Genomic DNA, 27,224 nt, shown 5'->3' on the forward strand with positions numbered 1-27,224 from the left:
TGAAGCAACCTCTCAAATTCTTTCTTTAAAAGGCAATAAGCCTAATGTGTAACAAAAAAACGCCCTAATGGATCATTAAACATGTGTGAACTATTCAGGTACTGTACAAAGTTATCTATTATTCTTGATATTTGTTTTAAATATATGTCTGGGTTTTTAAAGTTTGTTTTGTTGGTGTAATGTGTTTCCAATTTGGACAGCCTTGTTGGCTCCCCTGTGCAAGTGCTTTATACTTTACTGCACTTAAATCAAGTATGTTATAACCTATTTGCTTAAATTACATCGTGCATAAACAGTAGATTACCGTACTCCTTGTCATTGAATCGTGTTTTATTTTTCCCGGGTGTGAGGTTACGTTTGACAGTGTATGGAGTTATCCAAGAGAATTATTTCAATAAATGCTCCTTGTTGGATACATTTAGCAATTTTTTTTCCCCCACGGCATTTGAAAGGTTTAAGTATGAATCAAGGTGATTGCACGCTATAGAGGATCTTAGAATATTTTGTGATGGAGTAGGGGTTGGCATTTCTGAACTTTAAGTTAGCGGCGGTTAATTCGAAATCACGCCATTCGAAGTCCAATTTTTGCGTCCTAATGACTTTGAATTAACGAGCGAATCATGTCCCAACTTATAACACTAGTTGTAATGATTGTATCCTAAATATAAGGATTGATAAGTACTGGAGAGGTGGTTTAACTTATTGTTTTCAATTACAATTTTTATAATCGCCTTCGAATGTTGATGAGAGAGCTCGCAAGTGCACATGGCAAGAAAACAATACCAAAGGTCGCTTTTTGTGGCAAACGCTTCAGCTTACTTATTCAAACAGCGTAATCTAACCTAACTTAACCGCGTATGTACCTGAAAACATATATCAAGCGCCAGCACAAAAGTGATAATCTTCTCGCTAAATATTTACATGGGAATAGCCTTACTGAAATTTAACAAGACGCGAGAAAATACAATCTAACCTCTGAAATCAGTGATGCGCTCTGCTATATCTTGAGGTGTATCGCATTCTTACTTAATTTCAGGGTAGAGTATTAAAATTAAGCAATTGTTTATTCAGCCTTTATTTCTAATGAATTAACAACTGCTACTGATCACATTATTTACATATTTATTACGAAAACATGTTGTCCCCTTTCATTTCTGATTTTGTTTATGGAACGGCAGTTGACAGGTATTACTAATCAACTCTAACATCGCCTTCAAATGTCGACGCGAGAGCTTGCAACAGAAAACGATACCAAAAGTCACATTATGTGGCAAACACTTCAGCTCTCTTATTCAAACAGCATCAGCTAACCTAACTTAACCGCGTATGTACCATGAAAACATGTGTCAAGCACCGGTAGAATAGTGATAACCTTCTCGCTATAAATTCACATGATAACAGCCTTTCCAAAATTTAACCCGACACGAGAAAATATAAACTAACCTCTGAAATCAATGATGCACTCTGCCATATCTTGAGGTGTACCCCATTCTTATTTAACTGCAGTATTTAGCATTAAAATTAAGCAATCGTTTACTTCAGCCTTTATTTCTAACAAGTTAACAACTGCTGTTGGACACGTTATTTACGCACTTATTACATACTTATTACATGTTCTCCTCTTTCATTTTCACTTTTCTTTACGGAACAGCAGTCGATGGGTATTACTAATCGTCTCCGACATCGCCTTCGAATGCCGACGAGAGAGCTTGCTAGTGGACATAGCGAGGAAACGATACAGAAGATTATCAAATGCATGCAATATAATGGCTGGGTGCATAAATATCTGTACCCAAAAAAAAAAAATCATGCATGCTTAATCGCTCGTAATAACGGATGTGTCAATGTTGAGGCTCTCGCTATAACTGAAGGATAATACATAGTTTAATATAGGAATTTTGAAGGGACAGAAAAAATCCGACGTTTTAACAGGGTTCTCGTTATATGCCGTACTCGCTATAGCGGACTTCTACTGTGCTACTTCGAAAGGTCCTGAAGTTGGTTCTCACCTAGAAGCTTCAACATTCTAGGCAGAGCAATTACACGTTATAATCCTTTATTTGTATGAAAGAATATGATACATTTGATAGGAGTGACTAAAATGGCTGCTCGTTTGGTTATTAGCTTTCAGGTGTGTACTGCCAGTATCACATGGTCACTTAGCAGTTTCAATGTTTCTACATGTCAGCTGTATAGTTATTAACACTGTGACTACTGCCTGTGAAGATTGAAATCTTTTTAGTTCCTCCTCTTCAGGGATAGCTGCCTCTGTGGATCAGTGGTAGTGTCAGCCTCCGGATCCCAAGATAGCGGGTTCAAACCTGGCTGAGGTAGTCGGATTTTTAAAGGGCGAAAAAAAGTCCATTCGACACTCCATGTCGTACGATGTTGGCATGTACAAGATCTCTGGTGACACATTTGGTGTTTACCTGACAAACTTCATTAAATCTCAGCCATAGACGCCCAAGAGAGTTTCGGTTTACTCGGTCTGCCATCTAGTGGGCCTAGAGTAAAACGGAACGTCGAAATTGACGAGCAGACAGCCAGATGGTGTCAAATTGAAATGTTTGCACACGGTAGCTGAGGCCATACGATTATTATTATTATTATTATTATTATTATTATTATTATTCAGGGATCTTTTTACAAATTCTTCTCTGTTAAGTAGAAGTTGTTATAGTTGTGATATATGTGTGTTTTATTTGAGTACGCAGTCAGAGGAGCTATGGTTAGTAAAGATGGCCTAAAATTTGCCATCTCTATAAGAGATTTCTTCCTCTGACTGCATACACAGATAAGTCTGGCCCCGCGGTGTAGGGGTCAACGCGTCCGCCTGTCAGCCAGCGGCCCCAGGTTTAATTCCCGGTCTGGTCAGGGGTTTTCAATTGTAAATGATTAATATCCCTGGCCTGGGGACTGGGGGTTTGTGTCATCCTTATTAATGTTCCTTTCCCCACATCCACAATTTCCAAATACACGCAGGTACGTAACATATGGTGCAAAGTAGGGGGAAAAGATCTCTCTAGGTCGACGCCCCGAATAAATTGCATTAAAAAAAATAATACACAGATAAAACGCACCTTACGTGGCGAGTTGTCCATGCAGTCAGGGGCACGCAGCTGTGAGCTTGCAACCGGAAGATAGTGGTTTCGAGCCCCAGCTTTGAAGATGGTTTTCAGTGGTTTCCCATTTTTACATCAAGCAAATGCTGGGGCTGTACCTTAAATAAGGTCATGGCCACTTCCTTCTCGTTCCTAGCTCTTTCCTCTCCCATTGTCGCCATAAGACCTATCTGTGTCAGTGTGACGTAAAGCAAATTGTAAAAACAAAAACTACCTTTTTTAAAGACTAAATGGTTCAAAGTTTGGAAACTCCAAGGGTTATTAGTCGCACTGCTTAAAAATTTTCACTTTCCGAGTAATGAGGCACACAATGCTCTGAGAGTATTCAGAACGCCTATGCATGCCGAAAAGAATAAATGATCGAGAGTAAACTGTGTTTTAGATTGTTTCAAGTCATGCATGATTTAAACAGCAAGGAATTGTCAATCTGGAAACATGATTGGATATTGAGCTTGCCTATCGATAGTGAGTGCTTCTCATATTTAACCATGATTAAATGCTGTACATTATTTGTCCACTAACGTTTTTAAAGTAGGTTAAGAGAGAATCCACTTGACTGGTAACAATTTTGTGTTTTTGCATATTCAGTTAGCTCTGAGTAATAATTATTCATTAACTGAAATACTATGCACATTAAAAATATGTACTCATTGTGGACCAGCTTGTAAGCCAGTCAGTTCAATTTGACAGTACAGTTCAGCTGTTTTACTCTAGCAGTATATCCATGATGTTCTTTCTTATGTACACTGGACTGTAAAATATATGACCATTTCTCATGAACCGATTTGGATATCAACCACGGAACTGTTCTAATTTAGGCCTATGAGCTCTTTAACTCCAACTGGGAAAATTATTAAAGCAAAGCAAAGTAATTTCCATACAGGCTATGAAGGCCCTTGGAGGGGTGGAAGGTAAAGGATTCCACTATCTGTAACCTCGGCACTTCATGGGGTAGAGTGGTTAATTCTATGCCCGGCTACCTTTGCCCCCAGGAATTAACCTGGTACTCACTTTTGGTGTAGGCTGAGTGAACCTCAGGGCCATATACACCTCCGGAAGGGGAAATCTCGTTTCTTAACTTTTTCAACTTCCTGGCAGGGAAACGAACCCACGTCCTTCCGGGTGAACTGAGCTCGCCTTTAATACTTCGGCCAGGCAGCCACTGGGAATTATTAAAGATAACCATAACCCATATCAGCATGTTGAAATTAGCTTAGAAAATTTTTTTTCCTGAGAACTGATTATTATTGATAAAACACTGGATGTGACCCACTTTAATAAGCATTGCAACTAAAACCAGCACTTTTGGTGCTCACCAATGCCATTTAAGTGAACACATCTTAAAAAATCTGTTGAACCCAATTCTCTGAATGTTTGCAACAGAATGCCTTTTTCTCCTGAATATTCTTCATCTGAAATGGAAATTCATTATTTTGTTCATAGAGGTAGGTCAGGTTGGATTAGTTAAGTTTAGCTCTGCGGGTGACATACCCGTTGGTCGCTGAATTAGTGACGTCGGTTTGTTGAACTTCCACTTCCCAACCAATGTTCCAGAAATGTTAACTGTTTTGCTGGGATGAAGTTAACACATAAGGCTGCAGAAGACTAGGATGAGATGAAGAGACAAGATCAATATGTGGAAGATGGTCTTACTGGTGCCAACTGGTACAAGGAAGAAAATGTAGTACAGTGCTGAGAGAGGTGAGTGTAAGTACTGGTGGAGCGATGTTTGGTCATGGGAGGTCCAGTACAGCATAGCATATCTGGCTACTGAATGTCACAGAAGTTCTGGAAAAAAATTATGCAATAGATGAGGAAGAAGGTTACTAAGAAAACAAATAAATCTACACATATTATATAGGGTGATTCAAAAGGAAGCGCAGAAACTTTAGCCCATAGATGGGTCGAAATACAATAACTGCGGAATAGGAACGTATAATCTGGGACAAAACCCCGTGTCAAGGCAAGCCTAGGAATATCACAAATTACATAATGGGCAATTAATTTTTTTAATTTTTCATAAACAATTCAGAACCGACAGTCAATGAAGTGATAGTCGTTTGTGCATACAACAAAGTTAGACACTGAATACCAATGTGCTGCCTATATTGAATGTGGTGGGCGACAGTTCAAATAGTTTTTGTAAACAACTTGACATAATTACTAATACGTAATTTACTATCAAATGAGTTTTCACAATGAGTGGCTATAATTAAAATTAACTAATAAGAACCAAAACCAAAATCACTTACTAAGAATTCAGTAACAGCTGATGCTGAAGAGTTTAGATCCTGCATGATTTCATGTCTTCTGTTAGCACCAAGTCTTAGCGATCTCGAGTTAACTTCTTCAGGAAGGACTGTGAGAATCTCTAGGAGGGGCCAAACACTTGATGTACCAAATCTAGTGATAAGATCTACCACAGGCTTCTGCCACAATGGCATCTGCAAGGCGAGGTCTGCAAGCGCTAGACAAAGCTGAAACCAAAAGTGCATCGCTGAAACCAAAAGTGCATGAAAATAGAGAAAAGGATCATCAATGTTTCTTAATTAGAAATGGTGTATTCAGAACTCATTTAAAGGTTCATACACTGTCTCTTTACATACTTCAGCAGTGTAATTTCTCAAGACAAACTAGCCACAAAGGAGGTGGCGAATAGAGTGCAGAAGAGCTCTCACTTTTATCAGCAAGTAAGAACACTCCTGTGGGACCCCAAAATACCAACAAAATTAAAACGGGTGATGTTCAATCAATACAACACACCGATCTTAACCTACAGCATCAAAACATGCACCCTCGTGCATCAAGGTTACAGGCATCTGAGATGAAGTTCCTGAGATCCTAATTCAAAAAAAAAAAAATTATACAATTTAAGGAACGACAATAGTTAGAATGGAAGTGCAACTGAGACATCATTGTCAGATCAGATCAGCATATCCAGACTGAGGTAGTTCAGGCATGTAATGAGGATGGGGCCAACAAGGACAGCTAATGTTAACTTGGAGAGGCATTTGACAGGAAAATGGATGCTGGGAAAACCAAAAATTCTACTGGATGGATATCGTAAAGATGGACCTTGCAGATCAGGGAAGGACACTGGACAGTGGTAAAAGCTTGCCAGCAGTATCCGAGAAACTGGAACTGTACAGTATGATGATAACACTATCTCATCAAAAATATATGGACACCTACTTGAAATTGTCTTCTAAATATTCCAGTAAAGGACATTAATATGGCGTCCTTTATTACAGCTCAAACTCTGCGGGAGAGACAGTCTACATAGTGTCGAAACATCTTTCATGGAATGTCAAGCCAGTCTTTCAGCAGCATTGTAGCAAGCATAATTACTGATGTGGGTTGTTGGGGTCTGGACTGGTCGCCATTCTAAATCACCTCAGAGGCGTTTGATAATATTGAGGTTGGGGCTCTAGGCTGGCCAGTCCATTTTGGGAACCTTATTATCCATAAACCCCTCTCAAAGACTCCACTTTATGAGATGCAGCACCACCATGCAGACACAAACAACGACCACCTCCACACTGGTATTTTACCATAGACAACACATAACTAGTCAAAATATCCTGCCTTTAACGTACTCTGTAGTGTTAAGAAGTGATAGAGTCCCTTCTATGAAAAACACCCTTATATTGTCACCCCACCCTGCCAAATTTTACAGCGAGCACTGTCAAGCATTGTTAGCATTGAATTTGCCAAACCAAACCCTCTCACTGCTACATGGTACAGCATTATTCATCATTCCAAACCACGTGTCTTCCGTTGTTCACGGATTAGTTGTGCTCTCTACACACTGAACATGGAGCTTAGCATTCACCAGAGAAATGTGTGATCTATAGATGGGAACTTGAACTTGGAATTCCATACCCTGAATTTCCTAGCACACAGTCATGGTGGTAAGTTATTTGCACAATTATTGGCAATGCAGAATTCAATAGGTATCACACAATGTAGTGTAAATTTTTCCATAGTATCTTCAACATTCAACAATCTCTGTCAGTCAGTCAGTCAGTCAGTACACATGGAACACCTGCCACAGTTTTTTTGTTTTGTTTTCACTTCACTATCAATTCGCCAACAATCCACTTAGAAAACCTGAGAAGGGCTATAATGGCTTTGACTGACTGCTTACTGATGTGGTAACCAATAACCATTCCATGTTCAAAGTTGGTATGCTCCTTTGTTTTGCCCATTTTGGAGGCATCTCGTAGTATTGAACATCATGCCCCGACTGCCATCTATAGCAGTAACAGCGGTCATAGCGACATCCAGGCCTAGTTTATGAATGCCTAGAGGTGTTTGGATACTTCTGATCAGGTACTGTATGACTGACAGGAAGCATTAAAAAAAAAAAAAAAAAAAAAAAAAAAATGGGTACTGATAAAGTTTCAAAAATATAACAGAAGGGCTAAACAAGAGGAGGAGGTCGGTGGTTTAAGAAGGGCAAAAAAATCTTGAAAGTTGAGGAATATTATTATTATTATTATTATTATTATTATTATTATTATTATTATATGGCCTCAGCTATCACGTGTGAGCATTTTTATTTGACGCTATTTAGACTGCTTGTACATAAATTTTGACAGTCCATTTTACTCTAAAAAATGGCAGAGAAACAGACTTCAGCTGGGCGATCTATGATCGAGTTGCAATTAATTCTGTTCAGTGAACACCAAATGTGTCACCAAAGATCTTTTATATGTCAACATCATAAGGCATCATGTGCTAAATGGACCATTTTCCACCTTTAAAAACACTGACTATCTCTGCCGAGTATGAACTAGCAATTTTGGGATCTAGATCCACGGAGGGAGATATGGGTTAGAAATGAGCAACTATAAAAAAATTACAATAACAACAGACTGCAAAATAAAACTTTTAGGAGAAGTGACTATACACAGTAGAATGTGTGAGATGTTGGAATTGATGGTTAAATGGAAGGACAAGAAAATAAGAGATGAAACAGTTAAGTACAAAAATTTGAAAGAAGAGGCAAATAAAGACGACGGGAAGAGAGAATGTTTGAAGCAGAAGTGTTAGTACAAGAGGCAATTAAAGGGAAAGTACAGGCAGCTGTAAAAAAGGAAGGATACTTTCGGGGTGAAGAGTACGATTTTAACTACTCTCTTACATTACATAAAATCAGCTTCATGGTCCGTATCGCACTACAATAGATTCACAATTAAGTATTTATTTATTTTCCACCTAGTCGATACAATGATTGCTTAAGGCAATTTTTAATGCTCAAAAGTGGTACATGTTTCGTATATTATCAACATCTTCAGCCACATAACACTTAGATGAAAAATATATAAAATTGACAAAGTAATGCTTTAGAGGAAGTGTCCTTAAAATTAATATAAGATTGACAAGATTAAAACAAACAAATAACTTGACAAGATTAAAACAAACAAATAACTCAAATAACTTATGTTAATTTTAAGGACACTTCCTCTAAAGCATTACTTTGTCAATTTTATATTTTTTCATCTAAACAGTGTTATGTGGCTGAAGATGTTGATAATATACGAAACATGTACCACTTTTGACCATTAAAAATTGCCTTAAGCAATCATTGTATCGACTAGGTGGAAAATAAATAAATACTTAATTGTGAACTCTCTTACATGTCACACACTTCCTTCCAAATTCAAATCATAGTGATGGTTTCAAAACAAAATAGAAAACTACTACTAGTAATTTGGATTAATGAGGAAATGAAGTTTCTGCAGTTAACCCTCACAGGTGTAGATTTTCACCACTATCATGACTTTTAAGCAAATTACAAATGAAGCAATAGTACTACAAAAAGATCAATTTGTAGCACATTTAATGTCATATCCAAAGGTTGACACATCGTAAAATGAGCGCAAATACATCTACCAATCTCATACTCATGCAGCAACTATGCATACAATGAAGAGAAACAACAAAGCAACCAGTAACATTCAGAAGCAGAGCTCCAATGCGATGCTCTTCACAGGACTATCCTTCGAAGAAATTCTTATGAAGACTAACTTTCCACAACAGATGCATAATAATGCCATTAAATGTCACTCAATCGCAACATTTGTAACCTTACTTGTGTTACTATAACAGTGTTTGTAGAATCATTCACTTGGCCTAAATGTTCCATAAGAGAATCACGCAGGGAATTGTGCGCTTCAGTTGGAAGCTCGTGGAAAGACAACTGGATCTTGGTACGCATGGTCTGAGCAGCAAAATAACATGACTCTAAGTCTCTTTTCTGTTGAAGCATTTCGTCCGCCACTTTCCATGAATAAACCTGAAACAGTGATATTCAAACAAGTGAGTCTATTGGAACCATGCCTAGCATGCGGTCGGTAAACATTAAATTTCTTAACCAAATAATTATAGAAATTGGTACGATTTAAATGAAAGCAAGCAGTTCAAATAAAGCCAAACTATAGAAACTGCATATATGTGTGATATTGAAATAAATCAGAAACAAAATTCTTACCGATCTTTGAAGTTCCCCTAGCCATAACGATGCCTTTTCTTTTTCTGACGGATCAGGATTATGGTATAAAGTAAATACAGCTTGATATACAGTATCTAGAGGAGGAGACGAATCCATCTTATAGAGCAGTATAACACATTACTTTGTCACAACAAAACTTTTCATAAACGATAGAAGTTGTTTTCTTTCCGGAAGATCTTTTACAGTTTACAAATTGTGCGGATGACGGTTCTCGTTTGTTCTGAGCGCTCTAAAAATGGCGCCAGCCAGCCATTGCATTCTGTGACATCGCCAATTTTAGGTTATTGTCTCATGAGCAACAGAGATTAATGAGAAAAAATTATATTTTCGGAAATGGATGTGGATGGTTTGCCAATTATTGGACCCGGAGTGGATTACACGCAAGTATGTTTAGTCGTTTTCTCCCGCTGCCACATCTTTATTACGAATTCAAAAAACATTCTTTTCCCTCGGCGCTTTGTATGACAGATGTCAAAATTATGTGTAAAATTGACAACTCTTTGATGGTTAAACATGTATCGTAGTTTTTATCAATCCTACCTAAATGGTGTAAAGTAAAGAATAAATAATGTCACTGCATTTTTTCGCTGTAATTTAACCTACTGAATTAAATTCTGAATTTTAATTTAATTTGTTGAGATGACAATAGGTTATGTTACTGTTGATATCGTGATTATAGGCACAGAACCTCTAATTAAACGAGGAATCCGAGCCACGGGGACTGACTTTTCATGTAGAAAGAACCCCATGTTCACTGCCGTGGATTCGGACCGCGGACACCTTGATGTAACGTCTGATATTTTTTTTTTTTTAAGCCGCACTAAAGCATTTTATTTCTCAACACCACGAATTAGATTCGAATGAAGAAAGTAAGAGGGAGTAGAGACAGGACGTAGCAATGCATATTTTGTTCATGGATTCAGACTTCTATTAAACATAATGAAAGGGCCAATGACATAGATGTTAGGCCACTTTAAACAAAAACAAACAACATAATGAAACATTCTACTTATTTTACTGAGGTCTACAAAATATACAACTATGGAACTTTGGTTAATTCGAACGTGAATAGAATTCAACGGAATCAATCACTGTTGCAAATACAGCGCAAATAGTGCTGCTTTTCTTTGTATCTCTTCCAGTTCTGAGATCAATTAATCCTGGTAATGGTCCCATACTCTAATTTGGGTCTTTTTTTACACTTCCTTTTACGTCGCACCGACACAGATAGGTCTTAAGGCGACGATGGGATAGGAAAGGCCTAGGAATGGGAAGGAAGTGGCCGTGGCCTTAATTAAGGTACAGCCCCAGCATTTGCCTGAAATGAAAATGGGAAACCATCTTCAGGGCTGCCGACAGTGGGATTCAAACCCACTATCTCCTGGATGCAAGCTTACAGCTGCGCGATCCTAACTGCACAGCCAACTCGCCTGGTAATTGGGGTAATTGGGGTCTTACCAGTGTACTTGCCCGAATCTTGTATTTAAAATGAACCCTACTTTTTCTATGGTTCCCTGAGCTGCAATGGCAGTAGAATTAGAATATAGTTAAACAATAACAGACCATAAAACTGTATATAGCATTTTATCACAAAGAACACCTTAAAAATAAAAGCCTAAATGTTGTTTCTTAATCCATCTGCAATTAATGACTGATATTGTACAGGTGTTGCCATACTGTACCAGGGCTGCATCAAGCATCCATATATATATATTTTTTTTTTTTTTTTTTTAAATTTTTAACTTGGGAAATTACCAGTGATAAACAATACGACGAATCCGAGGAGTCCAATTGCTATTATTGCGTAAATTATTCCTAAAGTACCAAATGCTTCCTTTTTCCCTCTTTCTTGACTAATAATATGAGAGACCATACCAAACCCTGGAAGAATTAAAATATAGACTTCAGGGTGGCCAAAAAATCAAAATAGGTGTTGATAGAGAATAGGATCTCCCCCACCTGCAGGATCGAAGAAAGAGGTGTTTAGATTTCGGTCAGTGAGTAATATAGTAATAGCACCTGCTAAAACAGGTAAGGAGAGGAGGAGAAGAAGAGCGGTAATAGCTACAGCTCATACAAATAAAGGTGTTTGGTCTAGTGATATCCCCGGGGCTCGTATATTAATAGTTGTGGTAATAAAATTAACGGCTCCGAGAATTGATGATACCCCTGCTAAGTGGAGAGAGAAAATTGCTAAATCAACAGAAGCACCAGCGTGCGCAATCCCTGAGGAAAGAGGAGGATAAACTGTTCAACCAGTACCTGCACCGCTTTCCACTAAACTACTTCTAAGTAATAGGACAAGTGAAGGAGGAAGTAATCAGAAACTTATATTGTATAGCAGCAAGTTCCTCATTTGATTGCCGTACCTTTTCAAGATGCTGGTGGCTGTTGCATTGTTGAGGCAGTACTACAAGCCTATTTTGTAAAGAATGCAGTAACAGTGACTTTTTTTACTTTGAATTAATATAATATTTGTCTAAATGTAAGAGGTCCAAAGTTCATAATGTTTAAGGAGCAACTGTGTCAAATGAAACATGTTTTCAGTTTGTCCACATACTGGCTGAGTGGTTCAGACAGTTGAGGCACTGGTCTTCTGACCCCAGTATGGCAGGTTCAATCCTGGCTCAGTCCAGTGATATTTGAAGGTGCAGAAATATGTCAGCTTCGTGTCTCGTGACATGTAAAAGAACTTCTGTAGGACTAATTTTTGGTACGGTATCTCAGTGTCTCTAAAAGCTGTAAAAGTAGTTAGTAGGGCATAAAAACAAATAACATTATTATTATTCATTTATCCACATCTGTTGGGAAATCTCTTAAGTTTGAATTTTGTCGAATCACAAATAATGTATACTGAAGTAGTCTCAGGCTGAAAAGTGTGATAGGAGACAATATCTATTTGATAGTCTCAGAAAGCAACATTTGTTACATCGCAAGTTGAGCTATTAGAGAAAAACTAGAGCAGAAAAATGTTTTCAGCACTAATGGGAAAAGTGCAAAGAAGTAGTAATTGGACGGAATTCCAGTTACCTGAGACAACTTCTTCTACTTTTACTTCTGCTTGTCCCTTATGTGGTGTTGGCGACATGACACTGTTTTTTTCCATAGCACACTGTCCTGTGTGTCCTTAGCAGTGAGCACAAGTTCTGCCATATCTAATTTGACCTTCCAATCCAAGGTCAGTTTGTGTCTTCCACGGCCTCGTTTTCCTTCCCTCTGCTCCACCGTTATTCTCCTGAGCAAGTGTCTTTGTTTTGTTCTTTGCATATGCCTATACCAGAAGAGTCTCCTCTGTTATGTTAATAATGCTTGCAAATTTCATTTTAATTTCATTGTCCTCATTCCTTCTACGATCGGCAACAGTGACGCCTACTGTCCTTCAAAGCATTCTCATTTCCGCTGAGTGGAGCATCTTCTCTTCCTTGTTTCTTACGCCTAACACTCTGAGCCGTATATCTTGCTTGGTCTTACAACTTGTTTATACACTTTGTTCTTTAGTTCCTTTGACTTTTTCTGTCTACAAGCACTCTTGCTTTGACAACATCCTTGCAACCACCACTCTGGTTGAGCACACTCCCAAGGTACTTACAGTTCTCAGTTTTAACAAGGTCAGCACCACCTACTGTAAACTGTGCCATCCTTCTGCCTGTTGCATTCTATGTACTCCTTTTTCCTTCTCTATTTCTACCCTTTGATAGTGATCAATTGTCAATATGGGCCATAATGAAATTCATAACCTATGACCATTTTCCTTCCAATAATTTTCAGACCTTCACGTCCCAATACTTCCACTCACTTCTTCAGCTCTTCCTGGGCTTCTCTTTTGCTCTTTGAGATCAGCAGAATGTCATCTGTGAAGAGTGACCCTGGATTCATTGCGTCATCGTGCCCATGATGGTGGACATGCCAGACGGTGAACAAGTCACTCAGTCCAGCTGTCCCTCTTACTCTCATCTTGCTGCCTTCATACATAACTTGAATGACTGCAACATAAACAATGTGGTACTTTCTGTTTCTTAAGACCTTCCCAGATGACTTCTTGGAATGTGATTGAGGCCTTCTCAAGGTCAATGAAAACGTCGTTTCTGGAACTCGCGATATATGTCGTGCACAGTCCTGATAACGTAGATCCCATCTGTTGTTCCCATCCTTTAATGAATCCCAGTTGGTTTTCTGTAATCTTGGTCTTCAGTATTTCGCGAAGCCAGCCCTGTATAAATCTCTCTACCAACTTCATACAGTGGCTCATTGGCTTGATTGGACGGTAGTTTGTGCATTACTGTGCATTAGCATTTCTGTTATATACTGGCACAGTTACTCTCTTCCTGCAGGCATCTGGTATCCTCTGTTTACTCAAAATGGGGTTGGCCAACTTTGTCATGAACCACACGCCATATGAGCCAAGTGATTTGAAGGTCTCGATTTGTATGTTGTCCAGACAAGTGGCTTTGCCACTGCACATCTTCCGTAGCTCCTTCTCTACCTCACATACTGAGAACTCCTCCACTTCCTCCTGGCCATCAAACTTCTGCTATGCTTATAATGCCTTGTCACTCCAGCCGGAACCCTGGTCATGCAGTAGCGTTACAATTCTCCACTACTCACTTCAGAGCACTGCAAGGATGTCCCTCACTGTCTTCCTGTCTGCTGCAGACAGCTTAAACTCTTAATATCTTCCGACTTAAATGTTTTCCATTTAGGTGCTTAACATGTTCAAGTCATTCTGTAGTTTATTAAGTATTTTTTCCTTTCTGTAAAAATAGGAATTGCTGTTTTACAAATCAGCTTGCTTAACTGCTTGTTATGACCGTTATCAGAAGATAAGGTGCACATTAGTAAACAGGATTTTGTCATTACAGGCAGAACAATGTCAGTCAAGCTTCACACATTCTGGTAGACACAAACTTTGCAACTTTGTACACGAATTGGAAAATTATGGTCATTATCCACACTAATTCTTCAGTTGGATAACACAGCTTATCTGAAACGTCTCTGATGTAAATGAAATCTGTCAGCGGGGAACTAATTTTACCCTTGCCGATCAGCCGATAGCACGGTTTACATTGAGTTTCCTTCTGCACTTGATGTACTATAAAATATAGACTCTTATGCCTTTCAGCATTCAGTCTGCAAGCCTGTGTGAATTTACTAAATGCCACCTCTGTTCGTAACTACTTCTGTGGCCTTGTTTAGTTCTATACTTCTTATCTTTAAATTATTAGAAACTGAGTCCAAACATCGTCGTCTTGCTCTCCCTGCACAGAACTGCATATCTGCTGAAAGTTGAGAGAAAGATGGATTGTAATGTGAATTCAAAAATTTCCCAACTCCACATGTGCTAAATTTATTTTAATGCACATATTGAAAGTGTAACTTAGGATGCATGTTTGTACATGTAGGTAATGTCCCAACTCCAAGGGGAAAGCACAATGCTATCGCATTTGATTTTGTGTATATTTCAAGAACGTACCAACAGAAGGAGTTGGGATAGTTTTGAAATATGGAATTATAGAGCTCCAAATGGGATGCTTCTAGTGTTGAATACAGTAAAATGGAGTAAAGTAGAGGAGAGGAGAGTAGAGAGATTAATCGTAATGAAGAATGTACTGAAGTTCATGGTTATAAAAGTGAAGAAGAAGAAGAAGAAGAAGAAGAAGAAAGCAACTGGGACAAAAATATTTTAAAGAAAGCACAAGTATCAGGCAACACATTCATAAATAGTGCAGGGAAACAAATTGCTGAGAGAAACGGTTTCACAATGCAGGTAAGTTGTGTGCAAATGCCTGTAATTTTGAATAACCATCAGGGAATAGTTATCGACTGTATAATGAAGATGGTAGTTTACTATTTATATAAATCAAACCCCATGGCACTACAGCCCTTGAAGGACCTTGGCCTACCAAGCAACCGCTGCTCAGCCCGAAAGCCTGCAAATTACGAGGTGTCGTGTGGTCAGCACGACAAATCCTCTCGGCCGTTTTCTTGGCTTTCTAGACCGGGGCCGCTATCTCACTGTCAGATAGCTCCTCAATTCTAATCACGTAGGCTGAGTGGACCTTGAACCAGCCCTCAGGTCTAGGTAAAAATCCCTGACTTGGCCAGGAATCAAACCCAGGGCCTCGGGGTAAGAGGGAGGCACGTTACCCCTACACCACGGGGCTGGCATTTATATAATATTTACTTTTATTTTTAGGTGTAAGTGTCAGTGCTTACAAAAATTTTCCAAAGATGCTCCTACACATTTCCTTTGGTAAAGAATAATGTTATTTCAGAAATACGTTCTCTAGTTAAGCCAGAGAAGCTAAGAGACCTGAGGAAGTTGTGTGTTGTCATAGCTCCTTTATCAATAACTGGAATAAAAGTACAAATATTTAAATAATTCAAAAAATGAATTGGAATTAAATTGTAAATGATTGCTGAAAATAAACAGCAATGAATAAGATCACTTCTGTATTTTTTATTGTATTAAGCCATATATTTCAAAAATGTCCCAATTCCACCCCATACTTATGATATTATTAGCTGAATATTGCATACATAAATTGTAAAACATTGTATGTAGCTAATATTAGCGATTTACAAGTATTTACGCTTTCTCTCCCTCCTGAAAGACTAAGGGTAATGAGTTGGGTCATTTTTGAACTCTGAACTTCAGTTGGTTAAGGATAATTAATAGTAGGTCTTTACATTGGTCAGACACATTCTATATTTTGCCTTGATAATTTTCATTAAAGTGTGGGCTGCTTCACAAAGGTAGGTGGAAACAGAAAATGCTGTCAAATGAAGAGCTGTAGATTTCAAAGAAGAGATTGGTCTTCATGTAAAAGGGACCAGAAATTATATCTCAGTCACACTTGCTTTAGATGAATTTTAATTTTTTCCAGAAACAAACATTGCGATCTACGCAATAGGCAGTCGTGATCGACCGTTTGGCCAGCCCTGTGGAAGATATGCCGAATAGCAGTTCATCGAGTTGCGCTGTATGGAGTTGAGTGCTGGCCATCCGACTTTCAGACTCATGACAGGAGGATTATTTGGTGAAATTTGATCAGAAGACGAGATATAGAATGATAGGACACCCAGGACTTGTCCAGTTAGTTTTTGAGAGAAGTGTAAATAGTAAGAAAATTATGGGTAGACAAACATATCAGATAAGATGGAGAATGTAGCTGTTATGTAGAAATGAAAATGTTAGCACAGGCAGGGCGAGTAATGTAATAAGTGGTGGAACTCATGTAGTTCAACGTTCTCGCCAGAAGGCGGAGTTAATGTTAGTTGGTCTTAATGCGACTGTAGTACAGCATTTATAAGCTTTAAATTTAATTTTTGTTCTGTACTGAAGTGGAATTGTAAGAAATAAATTGACAAGAGGGTCTACCGTTTCAATATAATATATCAAGTATATAATATTACACCAGTCTTGGGACTAGATTCAGCCACTTAATGGTCATCTTCAGCCAAATAAAAATTAAAAAGATTATGTGATAATTAAAACATATGTATACCAGACAAAGATAATGTTGCAGGAATGATAACATAAAAATACATATAATAACAAAAATTATGGTAATGATCTTTTTGTCATAATATGATGACTTTAAGTTGACTTAGGACTTCACTCCTTTGTTTACATGGCCTGCCTGCTTCCTCCAGCAAGTCAGTGCTTGTTCTACATCAGACATTAGAGATTTTCTTCTTTGCCTGAGGTTCTAAGTCAACTTAAAGGCATCATATTATGACAAGACGATCATAGCCATAATTTTTGTTATTACTTTATACCTCAAAGGCGCAAGTTTGCGCTTTTCACTTAAAGAATATGCAAGCAAGAAGAAAACTGAAGTTTTTCTGGGAAGGTGCTCTCTTGGATCATTGCTCAACACCTAAATATCTAGGGGTGACTCTGGATCGTGCACTCACGTATGAACAACATTGTCTTAACACGAAACATAAAGTATCTACGCAAAATTCCATTCTTCGCAAGTTATGCGGTCCCAGCTGGGGAATGCAAGCTCAAACAATGAGAACTACTGCTTTAGCACTGAGCTACTCTGCAGCAGAATATGCATGCCCTGTTTGGTATAGATCATGTCATGCCAAACAGGTGGATATTGCTTTAAATGAAACTTGCCGGCGTATAACTGGTTGCCTAAGATCTACATCTTGTGATAAGGTATATTGCTTGGCTGGCATTGCTCCCCCAGATATTAGACGTGAAGTAGCTGCCAAACATGAAAAATCTAAAGTAGACATTTCACAAACACATCCATTACATGATTATCAACCGGCTCAACAATGATTGAAATCGAGAAGAAGTTTTGTTCATTCTACTGAATGTCTTTCAGAGTCACCTCAATCATCAAGACTAACTTCCTGGAGATCCAGAAACCTACATCTCAATGGATGGATGGATCCATCTGAAACTCTTCCAGCCGGTTATGAAGAGTCGTGGTCTACAGGGAAGAGTCTGAACAGTCTACGGTCTGGGGTCGGTCGATCTAAGAACAATATAAAGAAGTGGGGTCTATCTGAAGAGTCAACCCTCTGTGTCTGCGGAGAAGAACAAACCATGGCACACCTCCTTAATTGCAACTCCTGCCCTCTCGTTTGCACCATGCAAGACTTAGTGAAGGCCACGCCAAATGGCCGAGATCTTGCCAAATTCAACCTGTCCGGCAAGGGAGGCCCTACCAGTAGCTAAGCTACCGCCGGCATAGCTCTCTGGATCTTTTGACCACACAAGCCCTACCACCACGACAAGGTAAAGATACCATCGATGGGGATTTCATCCCTTCACTCCATATCACTACACTACACTTCAGTCCATGCGATAATTTTCTTAAAATATAAAGTTATGGCAATGGAGGCAACTGATGCTTTTTGTAATGTTCATATCTTTCTCTAAAGTCTGTATGGTCTATGGTTAGCCGGTTCGAGTCCCTGACAGGACGAAAAATTTTCACCATCAGAATATTGGCCAGCAAGGTAGGAGAGGTGGTGGTATACAATTTCCAATCACTAGATTGCGTATCAAAAGCCTGGATTCAATTCCAAACCACATTGCTTATGTGGATAGAGAGCACATGACACTGTTAATGGTGACTCATCAGTTGGATGGAGATATAAAGCCTTGAGCAGACTCTTGGTGTTATATGACAGGTGTAGGCCATGTTCCAGCACCAGGTTTCACCCTCTCCCTTCCTACTATCATGTATCATGATATTAATTTCATCTCAAGAACTCCTTAATTTTTTATTTTATTTTTTTTGCTAGTGGCTTTACGTAGCACCGACGCAGATAGGTCTTATGGCGATGATGGGATAGAAAAGGCCTAGGAGTTGGAAGGAAGTGGCTGTGGCCTTAATTAAAGTTCAGCCCCAGTATTTACCTGGTGTGAACATGAGAATCCACGGAAAACCATCTTCAGGGCTGCCGACAGTGGGATTCGAACCCACTATCTTCTGGATGCAAGCTCACAGCTCAAGAACTCCTCTGACAAGGCTGACATCAAGAAGGGCAACCCCATAGAGAAACGGGACAAGGATTGGACATACATATTTGAGTACAGTAGACCTTAATTTTGCTATTTCTTTGGCCTGATTATGGCGTTTCCTCCTATTTTCAACGATGAAGCATTTTAAGCTTTTCACTTCCCTTCCAAAGTTGATAGGTGACAGAATTATCACAATTAAGTATGATGTTAGTATTGTTCTATTCTGTCAAACTCCCATCAGTTTTTTGAGGGTGGGGTTGGTTGGTAGAGAGCAATTTAGCAGGGCTCTCCTTTTACGGGGTTTGAAACTCAAGTAGCTTGATACTCCGGGAAAATTATGTGGCACAGCATCGTCCGCCTGTTACAAACCAATTCCACTGTTTTTACATCTATATTAACAGTATCCACTTTGATCAGCATGTCGTCACAAAATGTATGTCACACACATGATCGTTCAAAGTTATCACTTGTCTATCACTCCTTGGAATTTTTCTGTTCCATTCACTCAAACAATTTTGTTTAGGTCTGAAACAGTGGCCACCATCCCCTTTACACATACCCAGATTTACAACCTGATACAAAACATCCTGGCATGTTCACGATGATAATTACATTTACTGTAATAACACTACTCAGTACACACATAAACAATATTTTTCACCCTCTAATACGGTGTGTCATGCCTACACAACAGTGCACTCAACCATTACTCGTTCAGACCAAATGATGCGTGCAGTGCATGGTGTTGAAATATGGAACTACATTCTCTGGACAATGAAGCCTTATAGAAGTTCCAACACTTGATACTTTACTCACCCTGGCACAGGATAAGGTTGCATGGAAAGCTGCATCAAACCAGTCTAGGGCTGATGATCTGGGCAGGCATAGTAGGCAATGCCAAGACAGTCTCACGGGCATGATAGTCGACTGTTATCATCATTGGCTTTTCATCAAGGCAGCTGCGGTTTGAATTCTGGACAATGCATGTCAGATTTTCAAAAGGAAACGTCATGCCCTGGTGGTTTGGATTCTGCATAAAACTTAAGGTCCAGTGGCTATGATAAGGATATCAACAGTTGTGTAAAACCAAAAGTTTGATTTGAAAGCCTGGGAGTGGAATCAATCATTCAATCACTCACCACAGTTCAGCATTTACTTCTGTCTATAGGAGGCAGCAGGTGCATTCACTGCACAACCCATATTTCAGGATGAATGATAGAAGAGAAATTCAGTATAATGTGGCCCGATAAATTGCAGATATGGATATCACACGATGAAGAGCAGCCTATTCAATACATTTTTTCTTTGTTTTCAATCTTTGGTCATTTCACTGCACTGTAGCTCAGAATTTCTTTTCGTTTGACCTGCACAGAGCTTTAACTCAATATGTGCAACCCAGTATTTAGTTGTTTTAAATAATATTTTTTAACTAATATTGAAACTTTGGGTTTTCATATAAGGCATCAACCCTGAAAAATCATTCGTTAGTTATGACATAATTTATATTTATTCAATGAAACATGATACTTAGTAGAACAATATTACTTTTACCAAGGTCCTATAGTCTGTGTCGAATGGGAAGTTGTTTCTGTAGCATTCATTTTTATGAGGAAAGAATATTTTGGCCTGGTGCGAGTGATATTTAACACAGTGAAGTTTTCCATGGAGAGCAGTGCCATGAGTATGTGGGATAATGCAACAACATAACAGCTCCTTTGTTGGGCAATTTTGAGTAGCCTCTCTAGCTCAAAATGCTTCCGTTTTGACACAGACTGTACAGGGTGTCCTTGAAAAAGGTTCCATTATTTTCAGAGAAGGCAGCACGCAACAAACAAAGGAAAACAGGACCTTTAAACATTGGTCGCAAATCCAATAACTTTGGAGTTATGGTCCACTACAACTTATATCAATGATCATGATGTTCCAATAATTTATGGAGGGTCGTATGGAACAAAAGACGAAAATATGTTTCTACCTAACCATTGGTCGTAAACGACTGCAAATGTGGTACATGCATGATGGGGCACTGGCCTATTTTCATCTTAGGTTTAGGTGACGCCCAACATGAATCTTTAATTAAGGCACAGCCGTTTCCTTCCCACTCCTAGGCCTATCCTATCCCTTTTTGCCATAAGACCTATCTGTGATGGTGCAACGTAAAACAAATTGCGACGTAGGGTGGAAAGCTGTATTGCAATGGACAGCGGTCACATCGAGCACATGTTATGAAGAGTAATTACAAAGACATGGTGATCATTGGTGGTAATGGTAGCGGATCATAATTCCAAACATATTGGGTTTGCGTTCAGTGATTACAGGATCTTTTTGCTTTGTTTAATGCATGCTTCCTTCTCTGTAAATATTGGAACCTTTTTCAAGGACACCGTGTAGAATTATGATTTAAAGACTAAGCTATCTCCCAAGGTCATACGATGTAACACTCCCACAATTTTATATTCCTTATGGAATTATATATAAGGGTATTAAAATGTTGTGTGTATGTAATTTTTTTTCATTTTTAGGTTGGAGCAATACATCAGAAGAGGACTTTGGCATTTATAAATCATTTCATTTCCAACACTGTGTCATTCCTCAATAAGTTTGCCCGATCATGTGAACAGCGCTTGGAAAAGTTTAATGCACGGATAGAAAAATTGGATGCCTCTTTGAGTATACTTGAAGCTAAGGTAAACATTCACTGATCTACCGTAAAATATACAATACATATGTAGTTCATGTAATTATACTTCTCTCCATCTTGAGAAATATGATTGCCCTGCTGAGTGATGTAGAAGGAATATGTAATGGTGCAACATAGCAATCCCATTGGCATTTCCAAGTTCTGAATCCCCACTGCTATTTTAATGGCTTTGAGTGAATGATCTATGCAAATTTTAAACGATAAGTATCTTAGAAGTGAAGCTTCCACAGTCTGTAGAATTATATAGTTCTTTTTCCAGGTCGAACCGTGTTGTTGTTTTCTGTATATTACATACAGTTTGCCAACGTTTTGAATACATTGCATTATTCTTTGTCAAGGCGACTGAAATACGCTTACTCAATCCGAGGTAATCAGTATCCCAGGCAGCAATCACACTACAAGAGTGGTTCCTGACATTGGTCTTATATATCCTACCCTTTCTGGCTGACCTAAGCACCCTGGCTGTCTCGTGAGTACGTCGGCAAACTGTGCGTAATGTACAGAAAACAACAACACGGTTCAACCCGGATAAAAGAACTAAATAATTCAAACAATAAGGGTGAGAGATCGCAACCTTGTCTACCTGTAAAACTGCAAGTACTTGGAACCAAGAACTTATTCTACTCTCAGTTTACAGTGCAGCATGTTGTCAATATATGTGCATCTGAGTGCATGTAATAACATTCTTAGCCCCCTGTGTTGATCCATAGTAGTATGTTGGCTTCCGGATTCCCAAGATTGCAGGTTCAAACCCGGCAGAGATAGTCAGATTTTTGAAGGGGATAGAAAAGTCCATTTGACATTCATGTTGTACAGTGTCAGCGTGTAAAAGATCTCTGGTGACATATTTATGCTTATTGGCAGTTTTTTTTTTACAACTTGCTTTATGTCCCACTGATGCAGACAGGTCTTAATGGCGATAATGGGATAGGAAAGGCCTAGGAGTGGTAAGGAAGCAGCCGTGGCCTTAATTAAGGTACAGCCCCAGCATTTGCCTGGTGTGAAAATGGGAAACCACGGAAAACCATTTTTCAGGGCTGCCGACAGTGGGGTTCGAACCTACTATCTCCCAAATACTGGATACTGGCCGCACTTAAGCGACTGCAGCTATCAAGCTCGTTTTTTTTTTTTTTTTTTTTTTTTTAGTGTGAAGCAGATGTTAGTATATCCTGGATTTATTTTTGTTTAATTTTATCTAATCTATGGTGTGTTCTGATGTAAGGTCAATTTCCTTCAGCTCCTCTCTTATTTCTTCGATCCATTTACATCCTGTTGTACTTTTTTGAGATTATACTGTACCAGTTGTTTCAGAAGTCTCAAATCCTGCATTCTCAGTATGTGTCCAAAGAATCCCAGCCTCCTCTTATGCATAGTATCAGTAATGGATTTCAACTCTTTGTACATGACTTTCTTTGTTGGGCACTATCTAGCACTGTCTGTCTTTCTGTTTTCTTTTTTTTTCTCTCTCTCTCTCTCTCTCTCTTTTTTTTTTAAGCAGGTTCTTTCAATTCTTTTTTCCATCTTCTGGAGTCTGTTGGTTTTTGATTGTTTGTTCAGGTAGTTTTTTTTTTTGTGTTTTTTGTTTTGGTAGTTGTCCCAGGTTAATTTTTGTACTTTAACTAGCTTGTTTGTTTTTCTTTGGACTGAGGTTTTTGCGTCTAGCTTGTTTGTTATTACTTTACTTCTCTGAAGTATGTGAATTGGTTGACAATTTTGATTTTATTACCATTCATGATTACAGTATTTCTTTTAATGATGTAGGTTTTGGGGGCATACTTTCTGTTTTTTCGAATTGTATCCTGAGGCCAGTTTTAGTCGCAAAGTTTTGAAGTTCTGATTTCTGCATTTTAGCTTCATCTAAGTCAGTTGCTAGTAATGCCAAGCTGTCGGCAAAACCAAAGCAGTTTGTTATGATATTTGTGCCTGTTTTTATTTTTGGGGGCATTTCTTAAACCATTCCCTCATTACCATTTCTAGAGCTCAGTTGAAGAGTACTGGTGATAGTCCATCACCCTGGTGTAGTCCTGTTTTGATCTCAAATGGTTTTGATAATTTGCCCCTGAACTTCACTTTTGGCTTGGTGTTTGTGAGGGTCAGTTTTATGTTTATTAGGTTATAATCCAAGGTGTTCAAGAAGTTTTAGTGGATGCAGTCATATGCTTTTTTGAAATCTATAAATGTTATCACCATGCCTCTGTTTCTTCTTGTGTTGTATTCAGTTAAAACTCATTATCTGTTCAGAACACTCCTCAAGGGTTTGAAACCTCCCTTGTATTCTCCTAGTTACTTTTCAAATTGTAACTGGATTCTGTTAAAGAATGATTCTTGAAAGGATTTTGTATGTTATCTCTAGGAATGAGATTCCCATGTAATTGTCAGGGTCTGTTTTGTCTGCTTTACTGTGAAGTGGGTAGATGATGACTCTAATCCAGTGGTCTGGTAGTTTTTCTTTAATCCAGATGTTGATGAATGGCATTTCTTTTTTCTTCTCCTGCACTTCGTAATTTTTCATCTCGTCAGTGCTTGGTAAATTTATTTTTTGTATTGTGGTGGGGGTGATGTTTTCTGGTGGTGGTGGTGTTGTCCAAGTTAAGGAATTCTATTGGTTCTTTGCAGTTTAGGTGTTTATTGAAGTATTTATTGTTATGGGCTGCATTTAGGGCAGTTGCCCAGGTGCTGGGTTCCCTATCAACTGTTTACCTAGTCTTTACGTTCTCCTGTCGCATAGTGCACTACTCTCCATTTCAACACACTGTGACATTTAAACCCAAGTTGTAGGTGATATGAAGAATGAAGGTAGGTCAGTCGGTCAGTCTTATGGTGACGATGGGATAGGAAAGGCCTAGGAGTGGGAAGGGAGTGGCCGTGGCCTTAATTAGGTGTGAAAATGGGAAACCACGGCCATCTTCAGACCTGCCAACAGTGTGGTTCGAACCCACTATCAAGATCAAATCACTCACTACTGATCTGCATTTAGGGCAGTTGCCCAGGTGGCATATTCCTTATCTGTTGTTTTCCTAGCCTTTTCTTAAATGATTTCAAATAAATTGGAAATTTATTGAACATCTTCCTTGGTAAGTTATTCCAATCCCTAACTCCCCTTCCTATAAATGAATATTTTCCCCAATTTGTCCTCTTGAATTCCAACTTTATCTTCATATTGTGATCTTTTCTACTTTTAAAGACACCACTCAAACTAATTTGTCTACTAATGTCATTCCATGCCATCTCTCCACTGACAGCTCGGAACATACCACTTACAATTTACGAACTTCATCATAAAGATCCGCATTGATACAGTTTAAATTAAGAACTAGGGTCGGGTGTATTGATTGGGTGGACCATTAAACCTAACCCTGGTTCTTAATTTAGCATACCACTTAGTCAAGCAGCTCGCCTCCTTTCTCCCAAGTCTTCCCAGCCCAAACTTTGCAACATTTGAGTAATGCTACTCTTTTGTTGGAAATCACCAGAACAAATCAAGCTGCTTTTCTGTGGATTTTTTCCAGTTCTTGAATCTAGTAATTTAGCTTTCCTCTGCTCTATAGGATAAATTAAGGTCCGTTTCTCATTAACGTCATTCAAGATAAGGATATTTGTCATTTTTTCTGTTCAACTCGTCTCTGTTAGTCTTCTCCAGAACCACATTTCTGCAGCTTATAGTATTGATTGTGCTTGTTTTCCCAATGTCCAGATCTCACAACCGTAAGTTAGCACACTCCAAATAAAGGTTTTAATAAATTTCTTCCTGGTTTCAATTCCTATGTGCTTATTTAACAATAGATTCTTCCTGCTTTGAAACACTTGTTTTGCCATAGCAATTCTTCTTTTGACTTCCGTCAGGCACTGATTATCATCGGTAATAACACTACCCAGATAACAAAACTCTTTAACCTGATCTATTTTTTCACAGCCTAATTTAATGTTTGTTTTCAATTCAGTCTTCTTCTTTTGAACGACGAACATTTTTGTTTTCTTTGTGTTTATTTTTAGCCTGAACTTGTCTAATGTGTTGTTTAGTATACCGAGCATCCTAGTCATTTTGTGCTCTGAATCAGCTATCAATGCAATATCATCTGCAAAGCGAATACTATGAATCCGTTTATCATTAAAATTTATCCGTTTGGTTTTTTTCTTTTACTGTTCTAATAGCAAATTCTATTAAGATATTAAACAGATAAGGTGATAAAGGACGGCCTTGCCGCACTCCTCTTCTTATTCTTGCTTCTCTTGTCATTCCATTGATGATATATAAGAAAACATAAAGGTCCAATAATACTGCCTTGAGGAATTCCCCTGTTAATTATTACAGGGTCAGATAAAGCTTCACCTACTCTAATTCTCTGAGATCTATTTTCCAGAAATATAGCAACCCATTCAGTCACTCTTTTGTCTAGTCCAATTGCACTAATTTCTGTCCCATCAAATGCCTTAGACAAGTCAATCGCGATTCAGTCCATTTGACCTCCTGGATCCAAGATATCTGCTATATCTTGATGGAATTCTATGAGTTGAGAGCTTCAGTGGAATAACCTTTCCTAAACCCAACCTGCCTTCTATCGAACCAGTTATTAATTTTGCAAACATGTCTAATATACTGTATTTACGCGAATAATCCCTGCACCCTAACTTTAGGAAGGCTCATTTTGAAATATTAAATGCCAACATTAACGCAAATAAAACCCGCACCCCAATTTCGTGCCTCAAATTTTTAAAAAAATATGCAGGGATTATTCGCGTAAATATGGTAATCGGGAAGAATGCTTTCCCAAAGCTTACAAGCAATGCATGTCAAACTGACTGGCCTGTAATTTTTAGCTTTATGTCTATATATGTCTGTCTGTTAGGTCATCAGCGCAGGGGCTGGTTGGATCCTCAAATAACACCATCAAAGGTTATGAGGTTATAAGGAAACCCCAAAAACCAATAGCAGCACCAAAATGAGGCGTACTAGGCAAGATGAGGAGTGAGGTAGTTTGCCATTGCTTTCCTCACTGGGTCAGAAAGTGCTATTGCAGCACGACTGACCCTATGAGCAACACCTTTCATAACACTCAGATGCACTAGTCGTGCTCTGAATGTCATTACTCAGTACTACCCATACCCCAGCAGCTTCCATATTGTCACAGCCATGGATGTTGACTGGGACTTCGGTGGAAGTTACACTTTACTCTGGCCTGTGCCAAGAGATGGATGCAAAAGTACTGTATCCATCAAGAAATGACAGCAGGCAGATGTCTATATATATGTCCATATCTCCCGGATGCAAGTTCACAGCTACACACCCCCTAATCGCACGGTCAGCTCGCCCGGTTATTTATTTATTTATTTATTTATTTATTTATTTATTCATTCATTCATTCATTCATTCATTCATTTATTTATTTATTTATT

General features: G+C 38.6%; 2 protein-coding genes across 5 annotated transcripts in view; one reads left to right on the forward strand and one right to left on the reverse strand.

Annotated features, from left to right (window-relative positions):
- Nucleotides 1–12,734, reverse strand: part of Tnpo-SR (transportin 3) — a 239,055-nt gene extending 226,321 nt beyond the window's left edge. The window contains exons 1-3 of one of the 2 annotated variants that reach the window (XM_067153791.2): nucleotides 9,619–9,868; nucleotides 9,220–9,423; nucleotides 5,375–5,599 (exon numbers count right to left, since the gene is read on the reverse strand). In XM_067153791.2, coding sequence (XP_067009892.2) covers nucleotides 5,375–5,599; nucleotides 9,220–9,423; nucleotides 9,619–9,735 — 546 coding nt within the window. In that variant the 5' untranslated portion in view covers nucleotides 9,736–9,868. Of the gene's footprint in view, nucleotides 1–5,374; nucleotides 5,600–9,219; nucleotides 9,424–9,618; nucleotides 9,869–12,669 lie in introns of those variants that run through there. The other variant, XM_067153792.2, reaches the window with a different exon arrangement.
- The window catches only part of CCDC53 (Coiled-coil domain containing 53), a 54,294-nt gene continuing 36,920 nt past the window's right edge, over nucleotides 9,851–27,224 (forward strand). For 2 of the 3 annotated variants that reach the window (XM_067153794.2, XM_067153795.2), the window contains exons 1-2: nucleotides 9,851–10,023; nucleotides 21,652–21,816. In XM_067153794.2, the coding sequence (XP_067009895.2) occupies nucleotides 9,973–10,023; nucleotides 21,652–21,816 (216 nt within the window). In that variant the 5' untranslated portion in view covers nucleotides 9,851–9,972. The remainder of the gene's footprint in view (nucleotides 10,024–21,651; nucleotides 21,817–27,224) is intronic. The other variant, XM_067153793.2, reaches the window with a different exon arrangement.

The sequence above is a fragment of the Anabrus simplex genome, chromosome 9 (genome assembly GCF_040414725.1).
Source record: "Anabrus simplex isolate iqAnaSimp1 chromosome 9, ASM4041472v1, whole genome shotgun sequence".
Classification (NCBI taxonomy): domain Eukaryota; kingdom Metazoa; phylum Arthropoda; class Insecta; order Orthoptera; family Tettigoniidae; genus Anabrus; species Anabrus simplex.